At 42.5% G+C, this 20,674-nt stretch overlaps 1 protein-coding gene across 2 annotated transcripts; it reads right to left on the bottom strand.

Annotated features, from left to right (window-relative positions):
- Positions 1 to 4,853: 4,853 nt before the first annotated feature.
- Tmco5a (transmembrane and coiled-coil domains 5A) lies at positions 4,854 to 19,870 on the bottom strand. 2 transcript variants are annotated; one of them, XM_052181451.1, is made up of 11 exons: positions 19,836 to 19,870; positions 18,499 to 18,648; positions 17,005 to 17,128; positions 15,514 to 15,564; positions 14,702 to 14,773; positions 11,595 to 11,651; positions 11,113 to 11,172; positions 10,598 to 10,662; positions 9,394 to 9,448; positions 7,370 to 7,410; positions 4,854 to 5,052 (listed from the first exon to the last, which is right to left on the bottom strand). In XM_052181451.1, exons 1-11 carry the CDS (start codon positions 19,868 to 19,870, stop codon positions 4,854 to 4,856), a joined length of 909 nt encoding a protein of 302 aa, XP_052037411.1. The 2 variants fall into 2 exon arrangements, with proteins under 2 accessions (XP_052037411.1, XP_052037412.1); XM_052181452.1 differs by lacking the exon at positions 11,113 to 11,172.
- Between the last annotated feature and the right edge of the window lie 804 nt (positions 19,871 to 20,674).

The following is a 20,674-nucleotide window of genomic DNA, read 5'->3' as shown; positions in this document are numbered from 1 at the left end:
TTGCTTGTACTCTTGATGTTAGAGCCCACAGAGCACCTTCTGAAGAATCGAACAAGTGAGCGCAGGTGATTTCCAAGTGGCGGGGAACAGTGCCCTCTACTGGTCATGAAGAATATGTGCAGCCGTGGTCAACTCCAGGGCCCCCCTGCTGCCATAGCGCGGCATGGCGTGCTGTACAGCTGTCTGCTGTGACAGACACTATTTGGAAAGGCAGTGTCTAGGGCTCAGCTACCAGCGGCAGCCTCTCTCTCATCATACTGCAGTTAGCCTCTGATTTCTTTGTGCTGCATACGAGCGCTGCCTCAACTTCGCAGCAAGCATCCAGGAGATGAGGTTCGTCCTGACCTTTATCAGAGGAGTATTAAAAGTCGTGATGCTATTCTCTTGAACTCTAGAATGTCTCTGCTTCTTAGGATCACAAAGTTAAAATTTCAGGTCACTTAAGGGATGTTGTAGAACTGCAACAGCTCATCGCCTAATGTTTATACTGGTGAGGAAATCTGCTTCTCCTCTATTTTTATTATTATTATTATTATTATTATTATTATTATATTACTAAATGAGCTCCTTTGCCTCTGATATGAGGTGATATCTATGCTTCCTAGTCTTCAGCTACTGGGTTCTGACCTCAAACACTGCATTCAGTGCTCATCTTTATTTCAAACAATCATCGAGGCAATTCTGCAGATGCCACGCTGTGGCTGTGACTGTGGCTTTGAGTCCTCGCTGTGGCTGTGGCTTTGTGTCCTCTTCAATCGCACTGAGCTGTTTTCTCAGCATTATTCCATTTAGCCCCATCAGAGAAAATATAGTGATGAAAACCATCCATGAAAGGGAAAAACAATTCTTAAAATTTTCTTTACATAAGTGATTCTGAAATTACAATGTATACTTCTCTATTTCTGATTCTGAGTTTCAAATATATGAGGTTAGAGGGTGTCGACACCTCTGACCCAGGGCAGAACGCTTGTAGTGCAGTTCTTTCATATTGTCTTTCTGTATGCCACGAAGGGAATATAACACTGACTGCCGGGAGGGCATGAACTCCCAGGCTCAGGAAAGAGGAGTAATGTGGTATGTAATGCAGGCCTGAACTGGGAGCCTTCTAGGACTCAGCATTGTGTTGGGTCTTACCATTTAGGACATGCAGGATTAGGATACAACCCAATGTTATACAGAGTCTAACAGTTCCACACAATCTGACAAGCTAGGTCACCATAGTCATCTGAGACAGGATCTGTTGCTGGCTAGCCTGAAACTCACTGGCCTTGGGCTCATGGTGATCAGCCTACATTAGCAGCATGCTTTTGATACTTGTTTAGTTAGTTCCATTGAAAATATTAACCCAAGACTTGTGGTTGTGTGTGTGTGTGTTTGTGTGTGTAGTCGAGATTTCTTCTTAGGGCCCTTGAAACACACACACACACACACACACACACACACACACGCACACGCACACGCACACGCACGCACACGTACACACACACACACACACGCACACACACACACACAGAGAGAGAGAGAGAGAGAGAGAGAGAGAGAGAGAGAGAGAGAGCCCAGAATCTGATGTAGCTGATGTTAACATTACTTTTCCTACTACTCTACATTTTGAGACAAAGTCTATCACTGAACCTGGAGCTCCAAGTTTCTACCAGACTGGCCCCTAAGCCCTCGAGGATCTGTGTGCCTGTTTGCTTGGCTTTAGGGTTACAGGTGTGTCACACAGGTGTGATGCTAGAAATTGATCTCTCTGGTCCTTGTGCTTTTGTAGCAGGAATTTTACTACTGAACCATCTCTTCAGCCTTATAATTTTAAAAGATTTTCAATTCTTTGAGCCTTTCATTTTCATACAGTGTATTTTGATCATATCTATCCCCCAAGTTCCTTTATACCACCCTCCCACCCTCACCTCCATACCCACTCAACTTCGAGTTTTCTTTACCCTCCACTGCCCTGTGGAGCCCAGTTGGTGTTGCCCGGTGACTCCTGTTTTTAATCCTACCACAAAGGTGTCACTGACAGTGGTAGCTTATATCAGCATCTAGCATGCTGGTTCTCTACCTTCCCAATGCTGTGACTCTTTAATACAGTTCCTCATGTTGTGGTGACGCCCCCCAACCATAAAAAATATTTTGTTGCTACTTCATAGCTGTAATTTTTCTGTTATAAATTGTACTGCGAATGTTTGATATGCAGGATATCTGATATGCAGGATATCTGATATGCAGGATATCTGATATGCAGGATATCTGATATGCAGGATATCTGATATGCAACCCCGTGAGAGGGTTGTTTCATCTATGCAGGGGTCTTGACCCACAGTTTGGGATCTTCTGGTGTAGCTTAACCCACAGATCTGATGTCGCCACTGGTTGCACATCATGGGAAATTACTTCCATGTTTTCCCAACATGACTGCATCTATGTGTTTCTTCTTCTCTTCTCAAGGACAGATGCTATGCTTCCCTTGTGTCTCCAACCTTAGCTTGACAAAGGGTCTTTTTGTTCTTTTTCCTCCTTCAGACAAGAGCAACAAGAACTCAAGAATTGAAACACCTCTTTGGGAATTTAGGTATGTAGAGGTGTTGTCTAAACAGCCCAGCTAACAGAAGTTTAGGAACTAAAGTTATGTCTGACTACAGACATAAGTGGTTTAAAACTGCCTTTTATTAGACTGAATTGTCGCTAGGGGTTGGCATTTTGGAGAAGTGTGGAGAAGTGACTGCTGGACAGATGTGTACCTTAGAGACTTGCTCAGGTGACTTTTCTAGACCCTTTGGGTTCCAAGGGCCCTAAGAAGAAGGAATCTCGACTACAGGAGAGGGGGGTAATCTCTAGCGAACAGGCTGGCTTCAGTCAACAAAAGTTTTTCTGATAGATCAAAGTTAGAATCCATCTTCATCCTTAAGTCTTGACCTTGGTGCTAATGATTTGAATGGCAGGAGGGGAGTGCCTTGAGCACAACACTGGGCCCCTGACAGGCTGCCTCCTTGTCTGTGCAGGGCCCTGAGTGTCGGACTACCTCTGAGCTTCCCAGAACAGGCCTGCCTCATTTCTCTCCTTGGCTCGTGTATCAGTAGCATTGTTTTCTATTAGCCAGCGTGTCTTCATTCATTTAATAAACGGTCCCCCACCCGTGCGGGCTCACTTCTCAACAGTGACATCGTGTGGTTTCAAGGAGCAATAGCAGTGGACTGAGCTAGCTCTTGTTCTTACCGTGTCAGAGCTGTCAGGGGTTCTGACAGTAGGAAGGAGGGAGCACTTCAGGGCGGGGTCTGAACATATCCTGTAATAAGACACTTAGGTGCTTTGTCAGTTTGGGAAAAATTAAGACTGTGGCCATATGTAGACTATTCTGAGCTTCGAAAGTGGTTTATAGCGGTTGTGTGCAGTTTATAGAGTTCTTGCTTATCGCAGCTCTAGAGACCTGATTAATGACCCGGGTCTTATCCTGATCCGTAGGAATTTTCTATATCTCAGTCTGCAATCTCGAGGACTTATAAATTTTGTTTGTGGGGAGACAGACAGGGCTCCAGCTTTAGAGGTTTAATGGCTAGAGTTGAATGATTAAGGGATGTCTGCCTCGCTTGTCAAGCATTCCCCTCCCCATTTCCTGAAACACAGACTCCTTTTCTGTGGGAAACACTATATGTGATCTAGCTGGGTTGGTCCTTGACTATTTTTTCCTGGTGTGTCTGTGTGTGTGTGTGTGTGTGTGTGTGTGTGCGCGCACAGACATTGGTGGAGGACAGCGAAGGGGTTCCAATGTCCTGCTTTAGTATCTTTTCCATTTCCTTCAGCAGGGCCACATTGGATCTGACTCCTGCTCTTTTGGCTGAGCTGCTTGGCCAGTGAAGACCTGCCTGTCTTTCTTCTTTAGCATTGGGCTTACAGGCCTGGGTGACTTTTTTGTACATGGGGGTTGGAGATTTGAACTCAGGTCCTTATTCTTCCACAGAAAAATACTCTTATCCATTGAGCCAATTCCCTGTTTCTTCTCTTCTCCTTTTTCCCTCCCCCATTCCCTACCAAGGAAGTAGACACATGCCTCAGGCTTGACCAGTTGGAAACTCTGTCCTGTTGGCCACAGGGATTGTAAGGTAGGGTTAAGTGGTTTACATCAGATGGGCCAGTCTGTATTCTCTGGGCTCTGTTATTAGAACTATTGGCAAAGACTGTTTCATTCTCCTGAGATTGCTAATTGGGTAGTATGGGATTTAAGGTGGTGACAGTCATCTTTAACTGAAAGGGGAATGGCCAAGGAGAAATGGAACCCTGATGACATTATAAGGCTTCTTCCAGCCTAGTATAATCTCTTATAGTCATAAATCTCAGTTTATTATTATCATTATTAATTATTATTATTTTAGAGAGAAGATCTTCCTGCGTTGCCTATTCTGGCCTTGAGCTCATGATTTTTCTGCCCTAGTCTCCTGGGTGTCTGATGTGACACACATGTCATACACACACACAACAGCTTAGTTGACACTACTTTCAATTTTCATATAAGTTCTGCTATAAGAAGTTGGGGGACCTTGTGCATTTCAGAAATCCCAGTTATTAGATTTTGGAGACTGATGGAACTCCCTGGTCAGTTCTAACTTTACAAAGTGTCTATAGAATTCCTAAATTGACCAGGTCTGTTCTCCACTGCATACCACTCATTGTACCCATCCATGCAGAGACTTATTGACAGAGTTCTTTACTGGGCAAGGTTAAAATGTGACATGGAGACAGATGCTCACCAAGTAGGCTAACCTCAAGGGAGAAACTGAGGCATACCTCTTCCCTCCACCTCCGTGTGTGAGCTTGCATCCCTCCTGCCTTCTGCTGCCCTCAGATATGGCTTGGGATCAGTGGGGTAACATGTCTTCCGTCTCAAGGGTGAGAGATGGAAAGAGGAAACATCGCAGCTTCCATAACACGTCCCTGCTCAGTATCTTGGGCAGTGCATTGACCAGGAGGTCAGGATTTATAAAACTCAGATGGAAGATCAGGTACCCCAGCAATCTGATGAAAAACAGCGTGGAGAACAGGAGGGAGCGAAAAATCCTGCAAGAGAAACCACAGAAATGATTAATTAGGGGTCATAAGACTTGGAACAGAATAGAATCTCAGGCTTGAGTTCTCCTGACGTCTTCACATTCCAGTCAGCCTGGAACTGCTCCTGCCACACAGTCATCCCCATGAGCCCCTATTTCCATTTCCCACCCCGGAACTTCCTTTGTTCCCTTATTTATTTATTTTTTGGCCAATTATTTTCCAAAGTAGTTAGTTGAATCTATGTATGGATTTCTGTAGACCCACATCTCTTCCAATAGGATCTTACCAGATGTTTAAGATTCTGTCAGTCAAACACTTATAGAACAATAACTTATCTGGTCTCATTTCACATTTCCTTGGTGAATATTGAAGCGGAACATCTGTTCACAGGCTGGTAGGTCTCATTTGTTTCCTTCCTCTTGCCCATTTACCTATTACATGGTTTGTGCTTGTTGACTTACAGGAACTCTTTATATATTGTGGACATAGATCCCTTTCCGTTGTGTGTAATGTTCTATATTCTTCCACCTTTATAATGGTTCCCTGGTTCTCAGGTATCAGAGAGCAAAGTTTCTTGATTTTAGTAAGATCTTGTTTGTCAACCTTTTATTTGATTAGAATCAGTGCTGAAGTAAAGTGGTACAAATGCCTGTAACCTCAGCACTTGGGAAGCTGAGGCAGGAGGGTCATAAGTAGGAGACCAACATAGTGAACCCCTGTCTCAAAGAACCAAACGACAAAACAAGTATGTCTAGAAAGATACTCCTTTTTTTCCATTCAAATGCAGTGCAAGTTTACTAAATATCTGCAAACTCCTTAATAGTTTCCCCTAATACACTGGAATGTGGACAGGATGTAGTGGCTGCTTCTAAGGGACAAAGCATGGCAGAAATGAGAGTGAGTCCTACTGGACTCTGGTGTTACAGATTAGAGGAACAGCCTGTGTGCTCTGGGAGCACTCTGCTCATTGATTTGGGAGAGTCCTATGTAAGGATATGGGAACATGTAATACTTCATGTGCGTGGTACTAAAGGATGTTTTCCTTAGCCAAAATTTCCAGGCAATTGGAATTGACTTTTAAGCACCAATAATTTTAACTGTCCTGATGGAACTCTTTCTAAACCATATTTCATCCCATTTTAAATAAGCAGGTTGTATGGAACATAATTTGACCTTTCCTTTCGTGTGGAAGGCCTTCATGAGTTCTAATTGTTCTTTGTTGTCATAATGTTTCCCTCAGGACCAATCTGTTCTCAGGTGTTCAAATTTTGGATCCTTGTTCACTTAAAGAGTTAAAACAATTGTTACGTGTAGGATACTGTTAGAAATTTCCTTCCACAAATGTGTTCTGTTTTCTTGGCCGCTGTCAGATGGTGTACATGTGCATCTAGGGGATCTGACCCCTCCCCACTTCCTGTCTATCACTGCCACTGGGGAACTCTATGCATCAAGGTACCTCAAACTGTGAAAGAGAAAGAGAAAGAGAAAGAGAAGAAATGTGAGAGTGGCCACATCTTTTGCGGGGATCAAGGTTTCTGTTCCTCTGCTAAGTGGCTGACCTCTGACACTAGAAAGTTGAGTTTATCTGTTGCCTTTGGATCAGAAGTCATGTCATTAGAACTGAGATATTCATCAGTGACACAGTCTGCTTGTGTGTGTGTGTGTGTGTGTGTGTGTGTGTGGTTATTCTTCTCTAGGTTTTTCTTTTCTTTTCTTTTCTTTCCTTTCCTTTCCTTTCCTTTCCTTTCTTTTCTTTCTTTCTTTCTTTCTTTCTTTCTTTCTTTCTTTCTTTCTTTCTTTCTTTCTTTCTTTCTTTCTTTCTTCCTTTCTTTCTTTCTTTCTTTCTTTCCTTTCTTTCTTTTCTTTCTTTCTTTCTTTTCTTTCTTTTCCTTTCTTTCTTTTCTTTTCTTTCTTTCTTTCTTTCTTTCTTTCTTTCTTTCTTTCTTTCTTTCTTTCTTTCTTCTTCCTTCCTTCCTTCCTTCCTTCCTTCCTTCCTTCCTTCCTTCCTTCCTTCCTTCCTTCCTTCCTTCCTTCCTTCCTTCCTTCTTTCTTTCTTTCTTTCTTTCTTTCTTTCTTTCTTTCTTTCTTTTCTTTCTTTGAGACAGGGTTTCTCTCTGTAGCCCTCGCTGTCCTGGAACTCACTATGTAGACTAGGGTAGCCCTTGACTCAGAAGTCTGCCTGCTCTGCCTTCCAAGTTCTGGCATTAAAGTCATGTGCCACCACCGCTCAGCCCCTGACTAGATTTTGCTTCCTGTTAGAACGGCTGAGTCTGGCTCCTGGCTTCTTAGCTTTTCAGGAAGTTTACTGGAAAAAGATCTTGCTTACCTTTTACTGAACTTCAGTGCCCCTTTACTGATGAAACCATCCTGGAAGAAACACCAATAGTAAATGACAGTTTCCGGAAGCTGGCAGGTAGCACTAGCAAATCATTAGTTGAACGTTATATCTATACACACCTTACAATTTCTTGGCATATGCACAAACAGATGTGATATTTAAAGATGAAAGTTGCTTTGTAAAGATTCATTTTATTTGTTCTTAAACTCATTTGTTTCTCTGGGTGGATATGTGTATGTAGGTTTTGGTGCTCATGGAGGCCAGAAGAGGGCGTCAGATCCCCTAGAGCTGGCATTCGAGGTGGATGTGAGCTGAATGACTTGGGTGCTGAGAACTGAACTTGGGTCCTCTTAGCTGAGTCATTTTTCCAGACTTGGTTTACACACACACACACACACACACACACACACACACACACACACACACACAGAGAGACACACTGATATAAACTACGGTAGAGAAAGATAGTTATAAGGTGATAATTTAGCTGGTAAGTGGCCTGCACACTGGGCCAGAGTCCACATTCCTAGCTCTCTAACCTGCTCATTTACGTTCTACTTTGACACCAGGAACTTAACAGCCCACAGGGATCACATTGATGTGGCCTAAGCAAGAACTTTCAGGAGGACTAAAATAATCTCAAAATGAGGCTTTTAAAAATGTATCTCTTCCAAAATGTTCTCTCGTCTATTTTTTTTTTTTTTTTTTTTTTTTTGGTTTTTCGAGACAGGGTTTCTCTGTATAGCCCTGGCTCTCCTGGAACTCACTCTGTAGACCAGGCTGGCCTCGAACTCAGAAATCCACCTGCCTCTGCTTCCCAAGTGCTGGGATTACAGGCGTGCGCCACCACCGCCCGGCTCTCTCGTCTATTTTATTGCCATGATAACAAATATCCTTGTGAAATGAAGAGCAAGAGAGGTTCTGACCACATTTTGAAACCAACAGAACTGGAAATGCATTCCATGGCTGTTTCCAGAGGCAGCTGGAGTGCAGGGCAGGTGCTCAGAAGTCCAGGCTGCCTTTCCTGCAAGAAGTCACTTGAACATCACTGGTCAGTGGACCCTGATAGGACTATAATAGGCTTTAGAAAAATCTAGTTTTCTCAGGTTGTTGCTGAGAAGAAAAAAACCTGTCGACAGGGCTCTGAGAACAGGTGGAACAGGCTAAGCTTGGTTCTAGAATGTCAGCTTTAGCAAATTTCAGGAGTCATACTTGCTGAGTTGCCTGTGTGATGTTGGGGACCAGAATGACTTGTACAGAATATGTGAGCATGGTCCAACAGAAGCAAACATCTGTCTGATCCCAGGACCATAGTTAATATCTGCCATTTCCTTTTATGAAAAGAGACGGGCTCTTGTTTCTGAGATTATAAAACATTTATGTTGGTGACATGACAACTCTGGTGACTGTCAGCCTTGGTCATAAGCCAGTATAGCTCAGAGTGCCTGTTGCTATGAGGCAACCAGAAGGCTGAAAGGACTAGTTCCTTCTTTCCAATGGTTCTGCCACTTCAAACCTTTGCCCGTGATGACTTCATGATGCTAACTATGGACAGACACTGAAGTGTGGCAATAAGTGTGGTGCTTTAACTTCCAGAACAACTTGAGCTGCATGTGGGCAGAGGCTGGGTGCACTGTGTTATGGAAGATTCAAGACTGTGTTGGGAAGAACAAAAAAAAAAGCATTTTGCAAATCCAGGGGAGAGCAGGATGTGCTATATTTCCTCCTTTATAGTGTGCTATATTGAATAGTGTTCCTTTCAGCTTTCATTTGGAATTCTCTTAGGTCTTAGGTTAGTTTTTGAGAATCTGTCATTTGTATGGGTGAAAATTGGAGAGATAACTGCTCCTTTGCCATCTTGGGGATGCTGGTGGTGGTGTAGACTGCTTCAGAATTAGAGCTGGAAATGTTTGGAACGTTCAGTGAGCAAACCAGGCACCCACTGGGCAGCTTAGAGTTCCTGGAAACTCCCTTTGGATGCAAACATGGAGCGGAAGGGATGGAATTCTCACCTCATTTAGGTTTGTACTCTTTTCCCTCTCAGAATCCATGCTTAAGACTTTTGATCTAGGAGGAAGAGAAACCACAAAAGAGGTTGGACAAAGTATTCAACTGTTCATAACTTATAGGATGATTATTTAAAAGCTGCATTATCCAACAGCATAGCCATTATGTACAGCTGTTTAAAAATAGTTAAAACAGAGACCCAGCTTCTTGGCCACGTTATACATCTTCCAGGAACTCAGAAGTGAAGTCACCTGTGGATAGTGCCTTTCTATTGGATGGTGCAGAATGTTCTACTAGACATTAGTTCTAGATACTATTCTACAACCTTGGCCTAACAGTCAAGTCCTAATGTAATGTCCAGCAAACATCTTAAAAGACCCCAGAGTGTCCTTCAGGATCAAGGAATTCCTTGTCCTAAGACCTGGCTTCTACATTGCCATTTGTAAGTGGCTTACTTAGAAGATTATGCAGTTTTGGCTTCTTATTGTTGAGCCAAAGTCCCTCCAAATAGCGAATAAACAGAACACATACTCAGTAAGACTAGCTTGTGAAGAAGGGGAAGTGCTGGAGGTGTGGCTCATTGTTTCTATTTTGTACTATTTCCATCTGAGGAGAGCACATCTGTCTGCAAGTGTCTCGTCTTTTTTTTTTTTTTTTTTTGGTTTTTTCGAGACAGGGTTTCTCTGTGTAGCCCTGTCTGTCCTGGAACTCACTCTGTAGACCAGGCTGGCCTCGAACTCAGAAATCTGCCTGCCTCTGCCTCCCAGAGTGCTGGGATTACAGGCATGTGCCACCACCGCCTGGCTCTGTCTCGTCATTTTTAAGATTTTAATGTACATAGCTCAGTAGAGTTCGTAGTTCTCAAGTCTCTCCAGGATGCATTTCATGCCTATATCATGGTTGGGATGTCACATATTTAGGAGAAGTGAGGACAGGGACAGTTATAGGTCATCCAGTGAACAGTAAGGTATTTACCAAGGATTTCAGACAGTATCACTTTTTAAAATTCATATTTATGCTCTTATAATGTAGCCATGTGCTAAAGTTATGAAGGAAGATGTGTTTTTATAGTCTCTTAAGACTCTGATTCTAACCAGATCACAAAAGGAGGGGCTTGTTCAACCCCAGAGGGGACCAAGACAGAGTTCATGCTGACTCAACCAGGAAGGGGCTAACCACCAAACAGGATGCTCCTTTGTTGATACTCACACTTCTCTTTCAAGGTATCCAGTCTCCAGTTCTTCCTCTATCCTCTTCAAAGCTTCCTGGTACTTCTTTAAAGAGAATCAAATGGAGACATGGTTACAATCTGGATACTCTATGATGTGATGTTTTTAAACATGCAAACACGTTTCACAAGACTATAGAGGCAGTGCTTGGTGTTCCCCTGACTACATCCTCTCAACTCACCACCGTGCCTCTCACTCCTCACTAGGAGTCAGTTACCAAGAGTAACTGCTCAGACATACAGATGTGCTCAGACATATAGACATGCTCATTATTAATTTAAGGACAGTGGTACCTAGTTCGTATATCAGTAATTACAAAGGCTCAGTGGATAATAGGCTGGCATGGGAAGGGTCAGATGACCACACAGTCTTGCCCTAGGAGCATTCTGTGGTAGTTTTTTTTTTTTCTCCTAGGTAGTATCCTTGACCAACCTTGGCTCATTTCATCCTGTCCCTTAACAATCCCTCTGCTGTCCCTTGCCAGAGAAACTGTACCTTTATGCAGAGAGCTTGATCTTCACAGAGCTGAGACACAAACAAATAGTCTTCCATTATCTGGGAAACCAAAGGTGAACCTTAAAACTTTCCCAATTTGTTGCGGTAAGAGCAGAAATCCGTATGTTCCACCCGTTTCCAGACCCGCAGTGTAAACTTTTGCTGTATGTATACATTCATTTCATTTTTGAGAACAAAAAATCATAAATTATGTAGTCCACATAGGAATTACTTAGGGGATTTTGGAAAAGGAACAGATAGCAGCATGTGTTAGACGTAGATGTTAGGATGTGTCCTGCAAACTGTTCAGCAGAAAAAAAATCTACGAATTGTGTTTATTGCCTTTTTTGTCTTTAAACCACCAGTTAGGCCTGGAATGGTCGTGAGTCTGTAACATGACTGTATGCCAGACTTCTTAGGGATGTATTAGGCTGATGGAAGTTTATGTTTCCCCTTCTCAGGAAGAACTTTAGAGTCCGCACCTTGCCAAGCTCCTTTTCTTGGTCTGCACAGGAAGACTCCAGCTGCTGTAATTTAACCTGTTGAAAGGAAAGGATCAAAATCCCAGCAGATGAAAGTCCACAAGACAGGCACGCCACCTCAGTGCTTAGCCCATAGCTCTTGACACGGCAGTTCACAGTCAGCGGGGCCTTACGGCATTTAGAGCTTTGCAGCTAAACAGACATCTCTACATCAAGCCTTGGTCTGTTACATCTGCCCTTGAATTATATAGTTCTTAAGCTATTTTTCCAGAAAATTACAGTCTTAAAGAACTTGGCTTTTTCCTTTTCCTTTCTCCTCCTGCTCCACAAGAGTTTTTTCTGTGTAGGCTTGTCTGCCCTAGAACTCTCTCTGTAGTTAGTTTTTAGTTAGTAGTTAACTTTTGCTCAGAATTCTATCCCTCAGTATGTTTTTTCTTTCCTATTTGATTTCCTTAACTATTTGGAGAAACACTGTTTTATATTGGCCACTATACTATACTAAACTAACTAACTAACTAACTAACTAACTAACTAACTAACTAACTAACTCTCTCTCTCTCTCTCTCTCTCTCTCTCTCTCACACACACACACACACAGACACACACACACACACACAGACACACACACTTTACCCCTCCCTCCTGTGGAAAGCAAGAATTGGTGAGTCCTTTGCCTTCATTAGGAGATTTCATTGTAGTTGGGGACATAACAAAAAGTCAATACAACGATGGTCTGTGCAAAAAAGAGTCAATCAAACAGAATGTGTTGAAGGCATGAGAGCCTGAAGTGAGAGGCAGTGGAAAGGCCTCTGTAATGAGATGATACTTGAGCAGAGACCTAAGTAATAGATAGTAGCCTGTTAGATATCTGGCAGAAAGATGTTTTGAGGGGAAGTTATTGCCAAGGCTAAGATCAGCAAGTAGCACACATTTGTTGATCATGAACCGTCAATGAGTGTGGCCAGTAGAAAGGGCAGGAAAGGCAGAGAGGGCATAGGTTATAGAGACTTGTGGTTTCTAGTAGGATTGGCAGAGGTTATAGGATTCTGTGGCTTCTAAAAGTTGTTGTAGAACACTGTAGATCAGAGATTCTCAACCTGTGAGTCACGATCCCTTTGGGGGAGCTGACCGACCCTTTCACAGGGGTCACCTAAGACTGTCAGCTATTTACATGATGATTCTTAACAGTAGCAAAGCCACAGTTGTTAAGTTGTAACAGAAATAATTTTATGGGTTGAGGGTCACCACAACATGCTATATTAAAGGTTTGCAGCATTAGGAAGATTGAAGACTACTGCCATAGTTTCCAGAAAGATTTGTCTAGGATATATTGTTGTTACCCTGGAGCCAGCAGATGAAGTTTGGATCTCTGTTCTAATTGCAGTGTAAATACAGGAGAGGGCTTGAATTATAAAGACAAAGTCTCGTTTGTGATCTAAAAGGACAATTTTCTCCTGGTATAGAAAATGGCTGGTTTACAGTTTAGGAGTGAAGTAAGAAGCATGGAGAACTGTTTTGCTGAGGCGATCTCAGAAGCAGGGAGTATCAGGGTAACAGATGGAGAGGAGGGGTTGCATTTGGGGTATATGTTGGAGGCAGAGCAGAAATACCACACTTCTCTATTCAGCTCTGGTCTTCCTCTCCTGTCTAGATGCCGTGATTTGACATCTGCGCTCTGCACAGTGAGTTCTCCCTTCAATTAATGACATCAAGGCTAGTCATCCAGATGTTCTAAGAGCTATTCTCTCAGGCCAATGGTGTGAGTCATCAGGCTTGGGAGCAGAGATCTCTTCTTAAGTGGCTTGCCTGATTACTAACATGCCAGAGAAGAGAAGTTAAAGAGATGCTGTGTGTCATACGGTAATCACACCGGAATGCCACCAAGCAGATGGTTCACAGGGCTAATGACATTCTACTGCAAAGCATGGTGGCATCACAAAGGCTGAGATGCTGACAGCCACCACAGCCAGACCCACTGTTTCTCATTGATTATGGATGGATGGGTTGCCCATAGCAAAACCTGTTCTGCAAAAGAAGGGACCTTGGGAGAAAACTAGTTTCCTAACTGCTTAAAGGTCTTTATAACCCTTTCTAGTCTATCCATCTTCTTTCTGATGTAGCCTCAGACCCAGTATTCCATTCTTTCCAGATGTTTAGTACTGGAGCATAGCCAGTGAAGTTTGCTTGCTGGCTTTGGACTGCCTGTGTGTGTGGACTGCAGTGCCAAGCTGGCCAGCAAAAGATGGGACAAGAATCCCATATACTTCCATTCTCTGCTACTATAAGTGTCTCCATTTTTTTCTGTTAATTTTTGAATGTATAGGGAAGTTAGATTAGGGCAAAGAATTAATTATGGAGAAAATGTCAAGGGAGAATTTTATCTGCTTTCTCAGTACCAAAAATTGTCTTTAATTCTTGTACTTTGATTAGATATGTTATAGTTGGGTTTGGGTCCTTAGATTTAGAACATAGAGAAATGTTACACATTAGAAAATATGAACCCTTAAATAGTTTAGGGACTAAATGAATAAATCCTTTATTTGATTGAAATCAGTTAAGTATAACTTATTTGACATACAGGTTCCTAGGTCTGCCTTTATTAAATTTATATGCAACCTCAGTCAGACTTTTAAGTAACAACTTCAAAATTGTTAGATGATTCTATGAGCATCCAGATAACACAAAGAGGAAAGAATTCATACACACAATCTTATTTGTTCCACGACCTATAATACTGTGAGAGCATGATGACATAGCTCAGCTGCACACGCCAGACTAAGTGCTAAAACCGGGGTTCAAATGAGGGAATTCAGTCCCCCCAAAATTTGTACTCATGGGTGCCCTGTCCTTTCCAATAGAAAGGAAAATAAAAGCTACTTCAGGAAGAAATTCTTGAGTTAGGGAAGAAGGAGGAGGAGAAGGAAAAGGAGGAGGAGGGAGGAGGGAGGAGGGAGGAGAGAGGGGCAAGGCCTCAGTGTCTCTGGCTATGTCAAGTCTGATACAGGCCAAAGTCTGAGGATGCTCAGCTCCCCTGATGATCGCGTTCAGCTTGACAGCTGTTTCCTGGCCATGCAATCCAAACCCCTCCCAACTGCTTTAGAGCTTACCTTGGATTCTTCTGGGGTGGTTTCCAGATCACCTTGTTCACACCTGACTACCTTTTGTGATTTTCTTGTAAGCTATAGTTTCAAGTAAAAAAACACACTTAAAATACAAACATAAACAAAGTAATGATAATGATGTTAAATAATAATAATAATAATAATAATAATAATAATAATAATAATAATAATATATCAGAGAGGAAAAAGTATGTTTTGGCACGTGTGGGTTGAGTCCCGGCTATATGAAAGCTTCAAGGAGATAACCTTTGGGAGATGGGGAATACTTGGGGTCCTATGGAACCATCTGTGTTCTATTGGTGTCTTCTTACTAGTCTTGTAACTGAGTCATGATAAGCAAGCACTTCTTTTAAGCCCCAAATTCAACGTGGACTACTCAGGGTTGCAGGGTAGGTTAGAGGGAGTATCAGTGTTAAGTTCTCTGCAATGTGAATGGGCTGGGTGAGGAAATCCTTGGAGATTAAGGGTACTGGTGGGTGTGTTATGAAGCTACACTTAACTTCTTGTAAAGGTCTCAGTTAAGCCCTTCGACAGAGTGTCTATTGGAATCAATTGTCTGGTGATAGAATGGAGAACTAGTGAGATCATTAAACAGCCCATCTACTACTCCTTCCACTCCACACTTGTAGAGAATATTCATGACTTTTTGACACAAGCCTTAGCCTCAGGGGTGTGTGTCAGAGAGTGGGAGCCATGCCAAACTGAGGCCTCTGACACCTGTGTCCACTTTCCTTATCTTGCCCGTTTGGAACCGAGGGTGCTGTGGAGCCATTGAGAACTACAGAGCCTTGTCCTACCTTTTTCTGAAGTTCTGAAATACTGTGGACCAGAGTCTCATTCTTCCTCTCCTGGAGAAAGGACCAGAGTGTACATTTGAATTGAACTAGCATCATTTGCTCTTATTTAGTTGATATGCCTGTTCATAAAGGTATTTTCTTACAGAAGTTTGAACTTATTTGTACAATATAAGTTGATCTTGAAATCAAATTACAGCTGAACTAATCAGCAGCATATAAGGGATATAGATACTTATGTTTCCAGTTCTAAACATTGCCAAAGAAACCCTGCTCTTCCCAATCCCCCTCCACCATGCATGGTTATAGTCTTTGTATGCAAACAGATCAGCTTAAAAGCCTCCTCCCCAAGAACTAGGTTTCATGGTACCAGAAGGCATTATGGAAGCTTCCAAATAAGAGAGGCAGCAACCAATCCTACTATCTATGCCACCTTGAATCACCATAGCAATCAGTATGGCACGATAACCCTACAGGTGTAGTAGTGGCATTCATACCTTGGTGGTAATCAGCAGCTCTCTAATTGGACTTAAGGTCTGCTCAACAAAAGGGAAATAATGCCAGGTATTGAAGCCTACTCATTCACACAGGGCTAGTGAAGGGGTAGTAGGGAAAAACCTACAAACACTATTTACTCACTCACTACTGTTTGTCTTTTTATCCACAGACAGGGATGTAGTCCTCACCCCTCACCAAGAAAACATCTCTTTGCCACAGACAGAGGCCATTACAGAAAGCTACAACTGGCTGAAATGAAGAAATTTGAGCCTAGCTCCATCTGCTGTATCTTCAGTACAACTCCTACACTGAAGGCTCAGGGATCTTGCTGGAGAGGAGGAGGAAAAATTTTAATAGCCAGAGGAACAGGGAAACTTCTGTGAGATTGTATCTCTTAGAAATGTCAGCAGCTATATACATAAAGTCTCATCAATATGGATACCAATAAAACATTACTCAAACAAGGATGCCAGCAATATACAACACTCAGGTCAGTGAGGACCTCAACCCTATACAATAGTATACACAACTAAGAAATAATTAAAGTGAGAGAAATAGTCTCACCCAGGAAAGAACACACAAATGAGTCATCTGACACCAAACTGTCATCCCTGAAAACATACATGCAAGTAACACTATAGACTGAGGAAGTTATATTTATGTATTTAGGAATATATGTATATGTATATATGACTATAACAACAATTAATGAAAAAAAGATCATGAATTTAAAAGAGTACATGAGAGGGTTTGAATGGAGGAAAGGGAAGAGGGAAATGATGTCATTATAATCTCAAAAACATTTTTAAAAGAATAAAATATGTTAGCTATATGTTTAGGCTGATTTTATATTTAAATGCTATTTCAGCTATGTTGGGATAAATTAGATATATTATCAGATTAAGATTAAAGAGAGATTAGCTTAGTTGAATCAGGGTGTGCTCTACAGGGAGGCCAGGATGAGGAGCATGGAGTCGCTTTCCTAGTCGTGCTTACCAGTCTGGCTGTTTCTTCCTCCAGCTCCTGCAGTGCTCGCTCTCTTTCCATCACAGTGTAGTTTTCCTTCTCCCACTCCTCATCTTCTGCAGGGTCTCCAGTCTGGGTGAGCTCACATTCTAGCCTGGATGATGCAAGTATAATATGTAAGGACCCACTGGGACTGTTTCAGACATGATAAAATTCACGTGTGTGGTGTAAGCACTTTGATGACTCCGTGGATCTCGAGTTGGCAACCCTTCTTTCCCAGACCCATAGAACAAGGATATTTACAATCTAGATAAAGAAAGATCTGGTAAGAGTCACCCCAAGATACTTTATACTGTTTGTGGCTATTGTGAAGGGGGTCATTTCCCTAATTTCTTTCTCAGCCTGCTTATCCTTTGAGTATAGGAAGGCCACTGATTTGCTTGAGTTGATTTTATAACCTGCCACTTTGCTGAAGTTATTTATCAGCTGTAGGGGCTCTCTAGTGGAGTTTTTTGGGTCACTTAGGTAGACTATCATGTCGTCTGCAAATAATGATAGTTTGACTTCTTCCTTTCCAATTTGTATCCCTTTGACCTCCTTATGTTGTCGAATTGCCCGAGCTAGTACCTCAAGTACAACCACTCTGGAAATCAGTCTGGCGGTTCCTCCGAAAACTGGGCACCTCACTTCCAGAAGATCCTGCTATACCACTCCTGGGCATATATCCAGAGGATTCCCCACCATGTAATAAGGATACATGCTCTACTATGTTCATAGCAGCCCTATTTATAATTGCCAGATGCTGGAAAGAACCCAGGTATCCCTCAACAGAAGAGTGGATGCAAAAAATGTGGTATATCTACACAATGGAGTACTATTCAGCCATTAGAAACAATGAATTCATGAAATTCTTAGGCAAATGGATGGAGCTAGAGAACATCATACTAAGTGAGGTAACCCAGACTCAAAAGGTGAATCATGGTATGCACTCACTAATAAGTGGTTATTAACCTAGAAATCTGGAATACCCAAAACATAATCCACACATCAAATGAGATACAAGAAGAAAGGAGGAGTGGCCCCTGGTTCTGGAAAGACTCAGTGAAACAGTATTCGGCAAAACCAGAACAGGGAAGTGGGAAGGGGTGGGTGGGAGGACAGGGGAAGAGAAGGGGGCTTACGGGACTTTCGGGGAGTGGGGGTGCTAGAAAAGGGGAAATCATTTGAAATGTAAATAAATTATATCGAATAAAAAAAAAAAAAGAAAGATCTGGTCTGTTCCCTGGCCATACACTGCCCTGTACAACTCCAGGTAAGCTCTGCCTTGTTTTTAAAGTAAATATATTTTCAAACTTGCTGTGTTTGAGGGTCCTTCCCATGGAGAAATGTCAGAGTGAAGGGGAGCTATTTCCTACATGTGGCAGAGTTTGGTAGAACAAGGAGGTGAGTTGAGGTTTTATTTTTTCCCTCCACCCCACATATTTCAGGCTGGGAACTTCTTCCATCATGAACTTTAAGACTCACCTCTGGATTTCATTTTCTTTTTCTTGTATTTTGAGAAGAAGCTCCTGGTTGGCTTCATCTATTCTCTGCATATCCCTTTCGAGGTCCATGTTCAAACTGATAATGTTCTTCTTTGATTGGGCCAATCTCAAGATTTCCATTTTTTCTGACCTGTAGACTCAGCCCCACAAATGAACAAGGGCTGGTTATCTCAAGAGCAGAAGACTCTCTGAGCCACATGGGCTCTCTAGAAGATGGGAAGCTCACCCCCTCTGCTCTTCCTGGGAGCTCCTTTTCCATTTTCATTTCTTGGAAAACTCATACATCTTAATCACACTCTACAATGTGATTCTCAACCCATCAAGGGACATCTTGAGATAACGATGCATCTACAGTCTGATTTCAAGAGAATCTTTACTTCCTTAAATAGTTGTGTGCTGGAGAGAACTGTTTCCCATGGCAACCTTTTCCTAAATTGTTCTCAAAACATGCTTATGCAATACACTTTTATTGACTATTTTTATCGAGGCACCTGCTCCATCACTTCTGAGTTAGTTTGGCTTTATTCAGAGACAGAGCTTCTACTCCCATAATAGGGCTTCAATCTTTCCCTCATCGGTTCTACTTCACTTTGACTTTCTGATTCTGATGTTTGAGATTCTCATAGGAGGGCCATTTCAATAAGTACACCTTATATTTCAGGAACATCACTCGAGAGTACAAACATCAGTTTTGAAAAAAATTATAAATGAGATGATAACTTTAGAAGGAGCACCTAAGTCAAGGGAGGCTTGCACTAAATTTTTCCTAACATGTAAAAGAATTCATGGCCTTTGGAGTCAACTGGGAATAGGGTAGTATGACCCAGGGATTTTGTGTTGGGTGGCATAAACCATGATATTGGAAAATGAAGTCCTGTCTTGGCAGAGCTGGCTTGTATGGGAGAATTTACAGGAGTTACCACCTGTAGAAGTGGAGTGCTTCGGAGATGGTTGGAGGGAAGGAGGAAGGAGAAGTGACTGGAAGATATGGGAAGGTATGAGCAGCAGGCCTGCCTTACACCTGGTACTTTGGGTTGCCCTATTCCCTCTTGAAGACACTGGTACATTTACCTTCCAATTCCCATAGGATGAGTTAGTTGGGCACATGATGAGTTGGTTGTTAGTTGGCACATGGTGGTATCACTGTGACCACAAGACTAAATTCCCCATCCTTATCCACTTGGTCTATTTGCCACAGACATGATAAGGAATGCTGTCCCTTTATACTGCCTAGAAACCAGACTCTCTAAAGCATGTCCATGCTTAGGACTGGACTGCATGGCTGGACTGCAGCCTTTCATAGTTGCTGTTACTTACTCATAGTCGAGCTGATTTTCCTTCTGTTCTTCCATTGTAGACCCCTGAAATGTCAGCAGAGATGTGGATATGAACAGGGAGAATGGGTCCATTAATCTCCCAAATAGAAAGTAAATGAACTGGTTTCTCCCTTAATAGACATGACAAAGACTCCAGCTCTTTCTGTGCATCTGACTCTGCATCAGGAAGTAAGAGTGCAGAGATATACTGGAAATTCCAGAAGTTGTCGTGCAAGCAAATGCACCTAGAGGCTGTTTGCCAGACTAACACAATTTGGAAATCGGAACACTAGGAAGAAACAGAGGTGATCAATTTTTCTTAAGTCTCTTTTCTTCATGACCACTGCTTTCTAAAAGGTCTCATGGCACAGATATTGGCGCATCACTGCCCTGGAAAGACACGATGTTCCCCAGTCCCCAGCCACTGCAATTTTGGTGGGAAGTGTGTTAGTATTAATCAGGGATCAGAAAACCAAGTAGAAAAAGACTCTGTGGCCCTCTCTGCCCTGTATCCTCTTCTACGAACTCTACCTCCCTTCTTCTGATGTGCTTTGGCTTTCTGATCCTGCCCTAATCAGGAGACTCTTCTGAAGACTCTCATCTGGAACTATCCAGTGGAATCTCCCAACCTTCCATAGGGTCGTGACTCCACAATTGCCGTAGGATGGGCAGGTGGATTGTCACAGTGGTGCCATTGGCAACTGGTTCCTGTTATCTTTCCAGTGTTAGAACTTCTGTGGGTATGTGGGCTTTATGGCTAAGCCAGCCCTAAGCATGGACATGCTTTAGAGAGTCTGGTTTCTAGGCAGTATAAAGGGACAACATTCCTTATTATGTCTG

This window comes from Apodemus sylvaticus, chromosome 5, assembly GCF_947179515.1.
Source record: "Apodemus sylvaticus chromosome 5, mApoSyl1.1, whole genome shotgun sequence".
NCBI lineage: Eukaryota > Metazoa > Chordata > Mammalia > Rodentia > Muridae > Apodemus > Apodemus sylvaticus.
Note: the sequence above shows the minus strand (reverse complement) of the source record. Positions and strands in the feature narration are given on the sequence as shown.

What these genes read in the sequence shown, in the direction of transcription:
- Tmco5a (XM_052181451.1), bottom strand. Translation starts at nt 19,870, where the DNA reads ATGGAAGAACAGAAGGAAAATCAGCTCGACTATGA. An exon ending in GAAAATCAGCTCGACTATGA is followed by an intron (nt 18,649 to 19,835) that starts GTAAGTAACAGC and finishes CTGAGTCTACAG; the next exon opens with GTCAGAAAAAATGGAAATCT. An exon ending in TTTCAGAACTTCAGAAAAAG is followed by an intron (nt 14,774 to 15,513) that starts GTAGGACAAGGC and finishes TTGAAACTATAG; the next exon opens with CTTACAAGAAAATCACAAAA.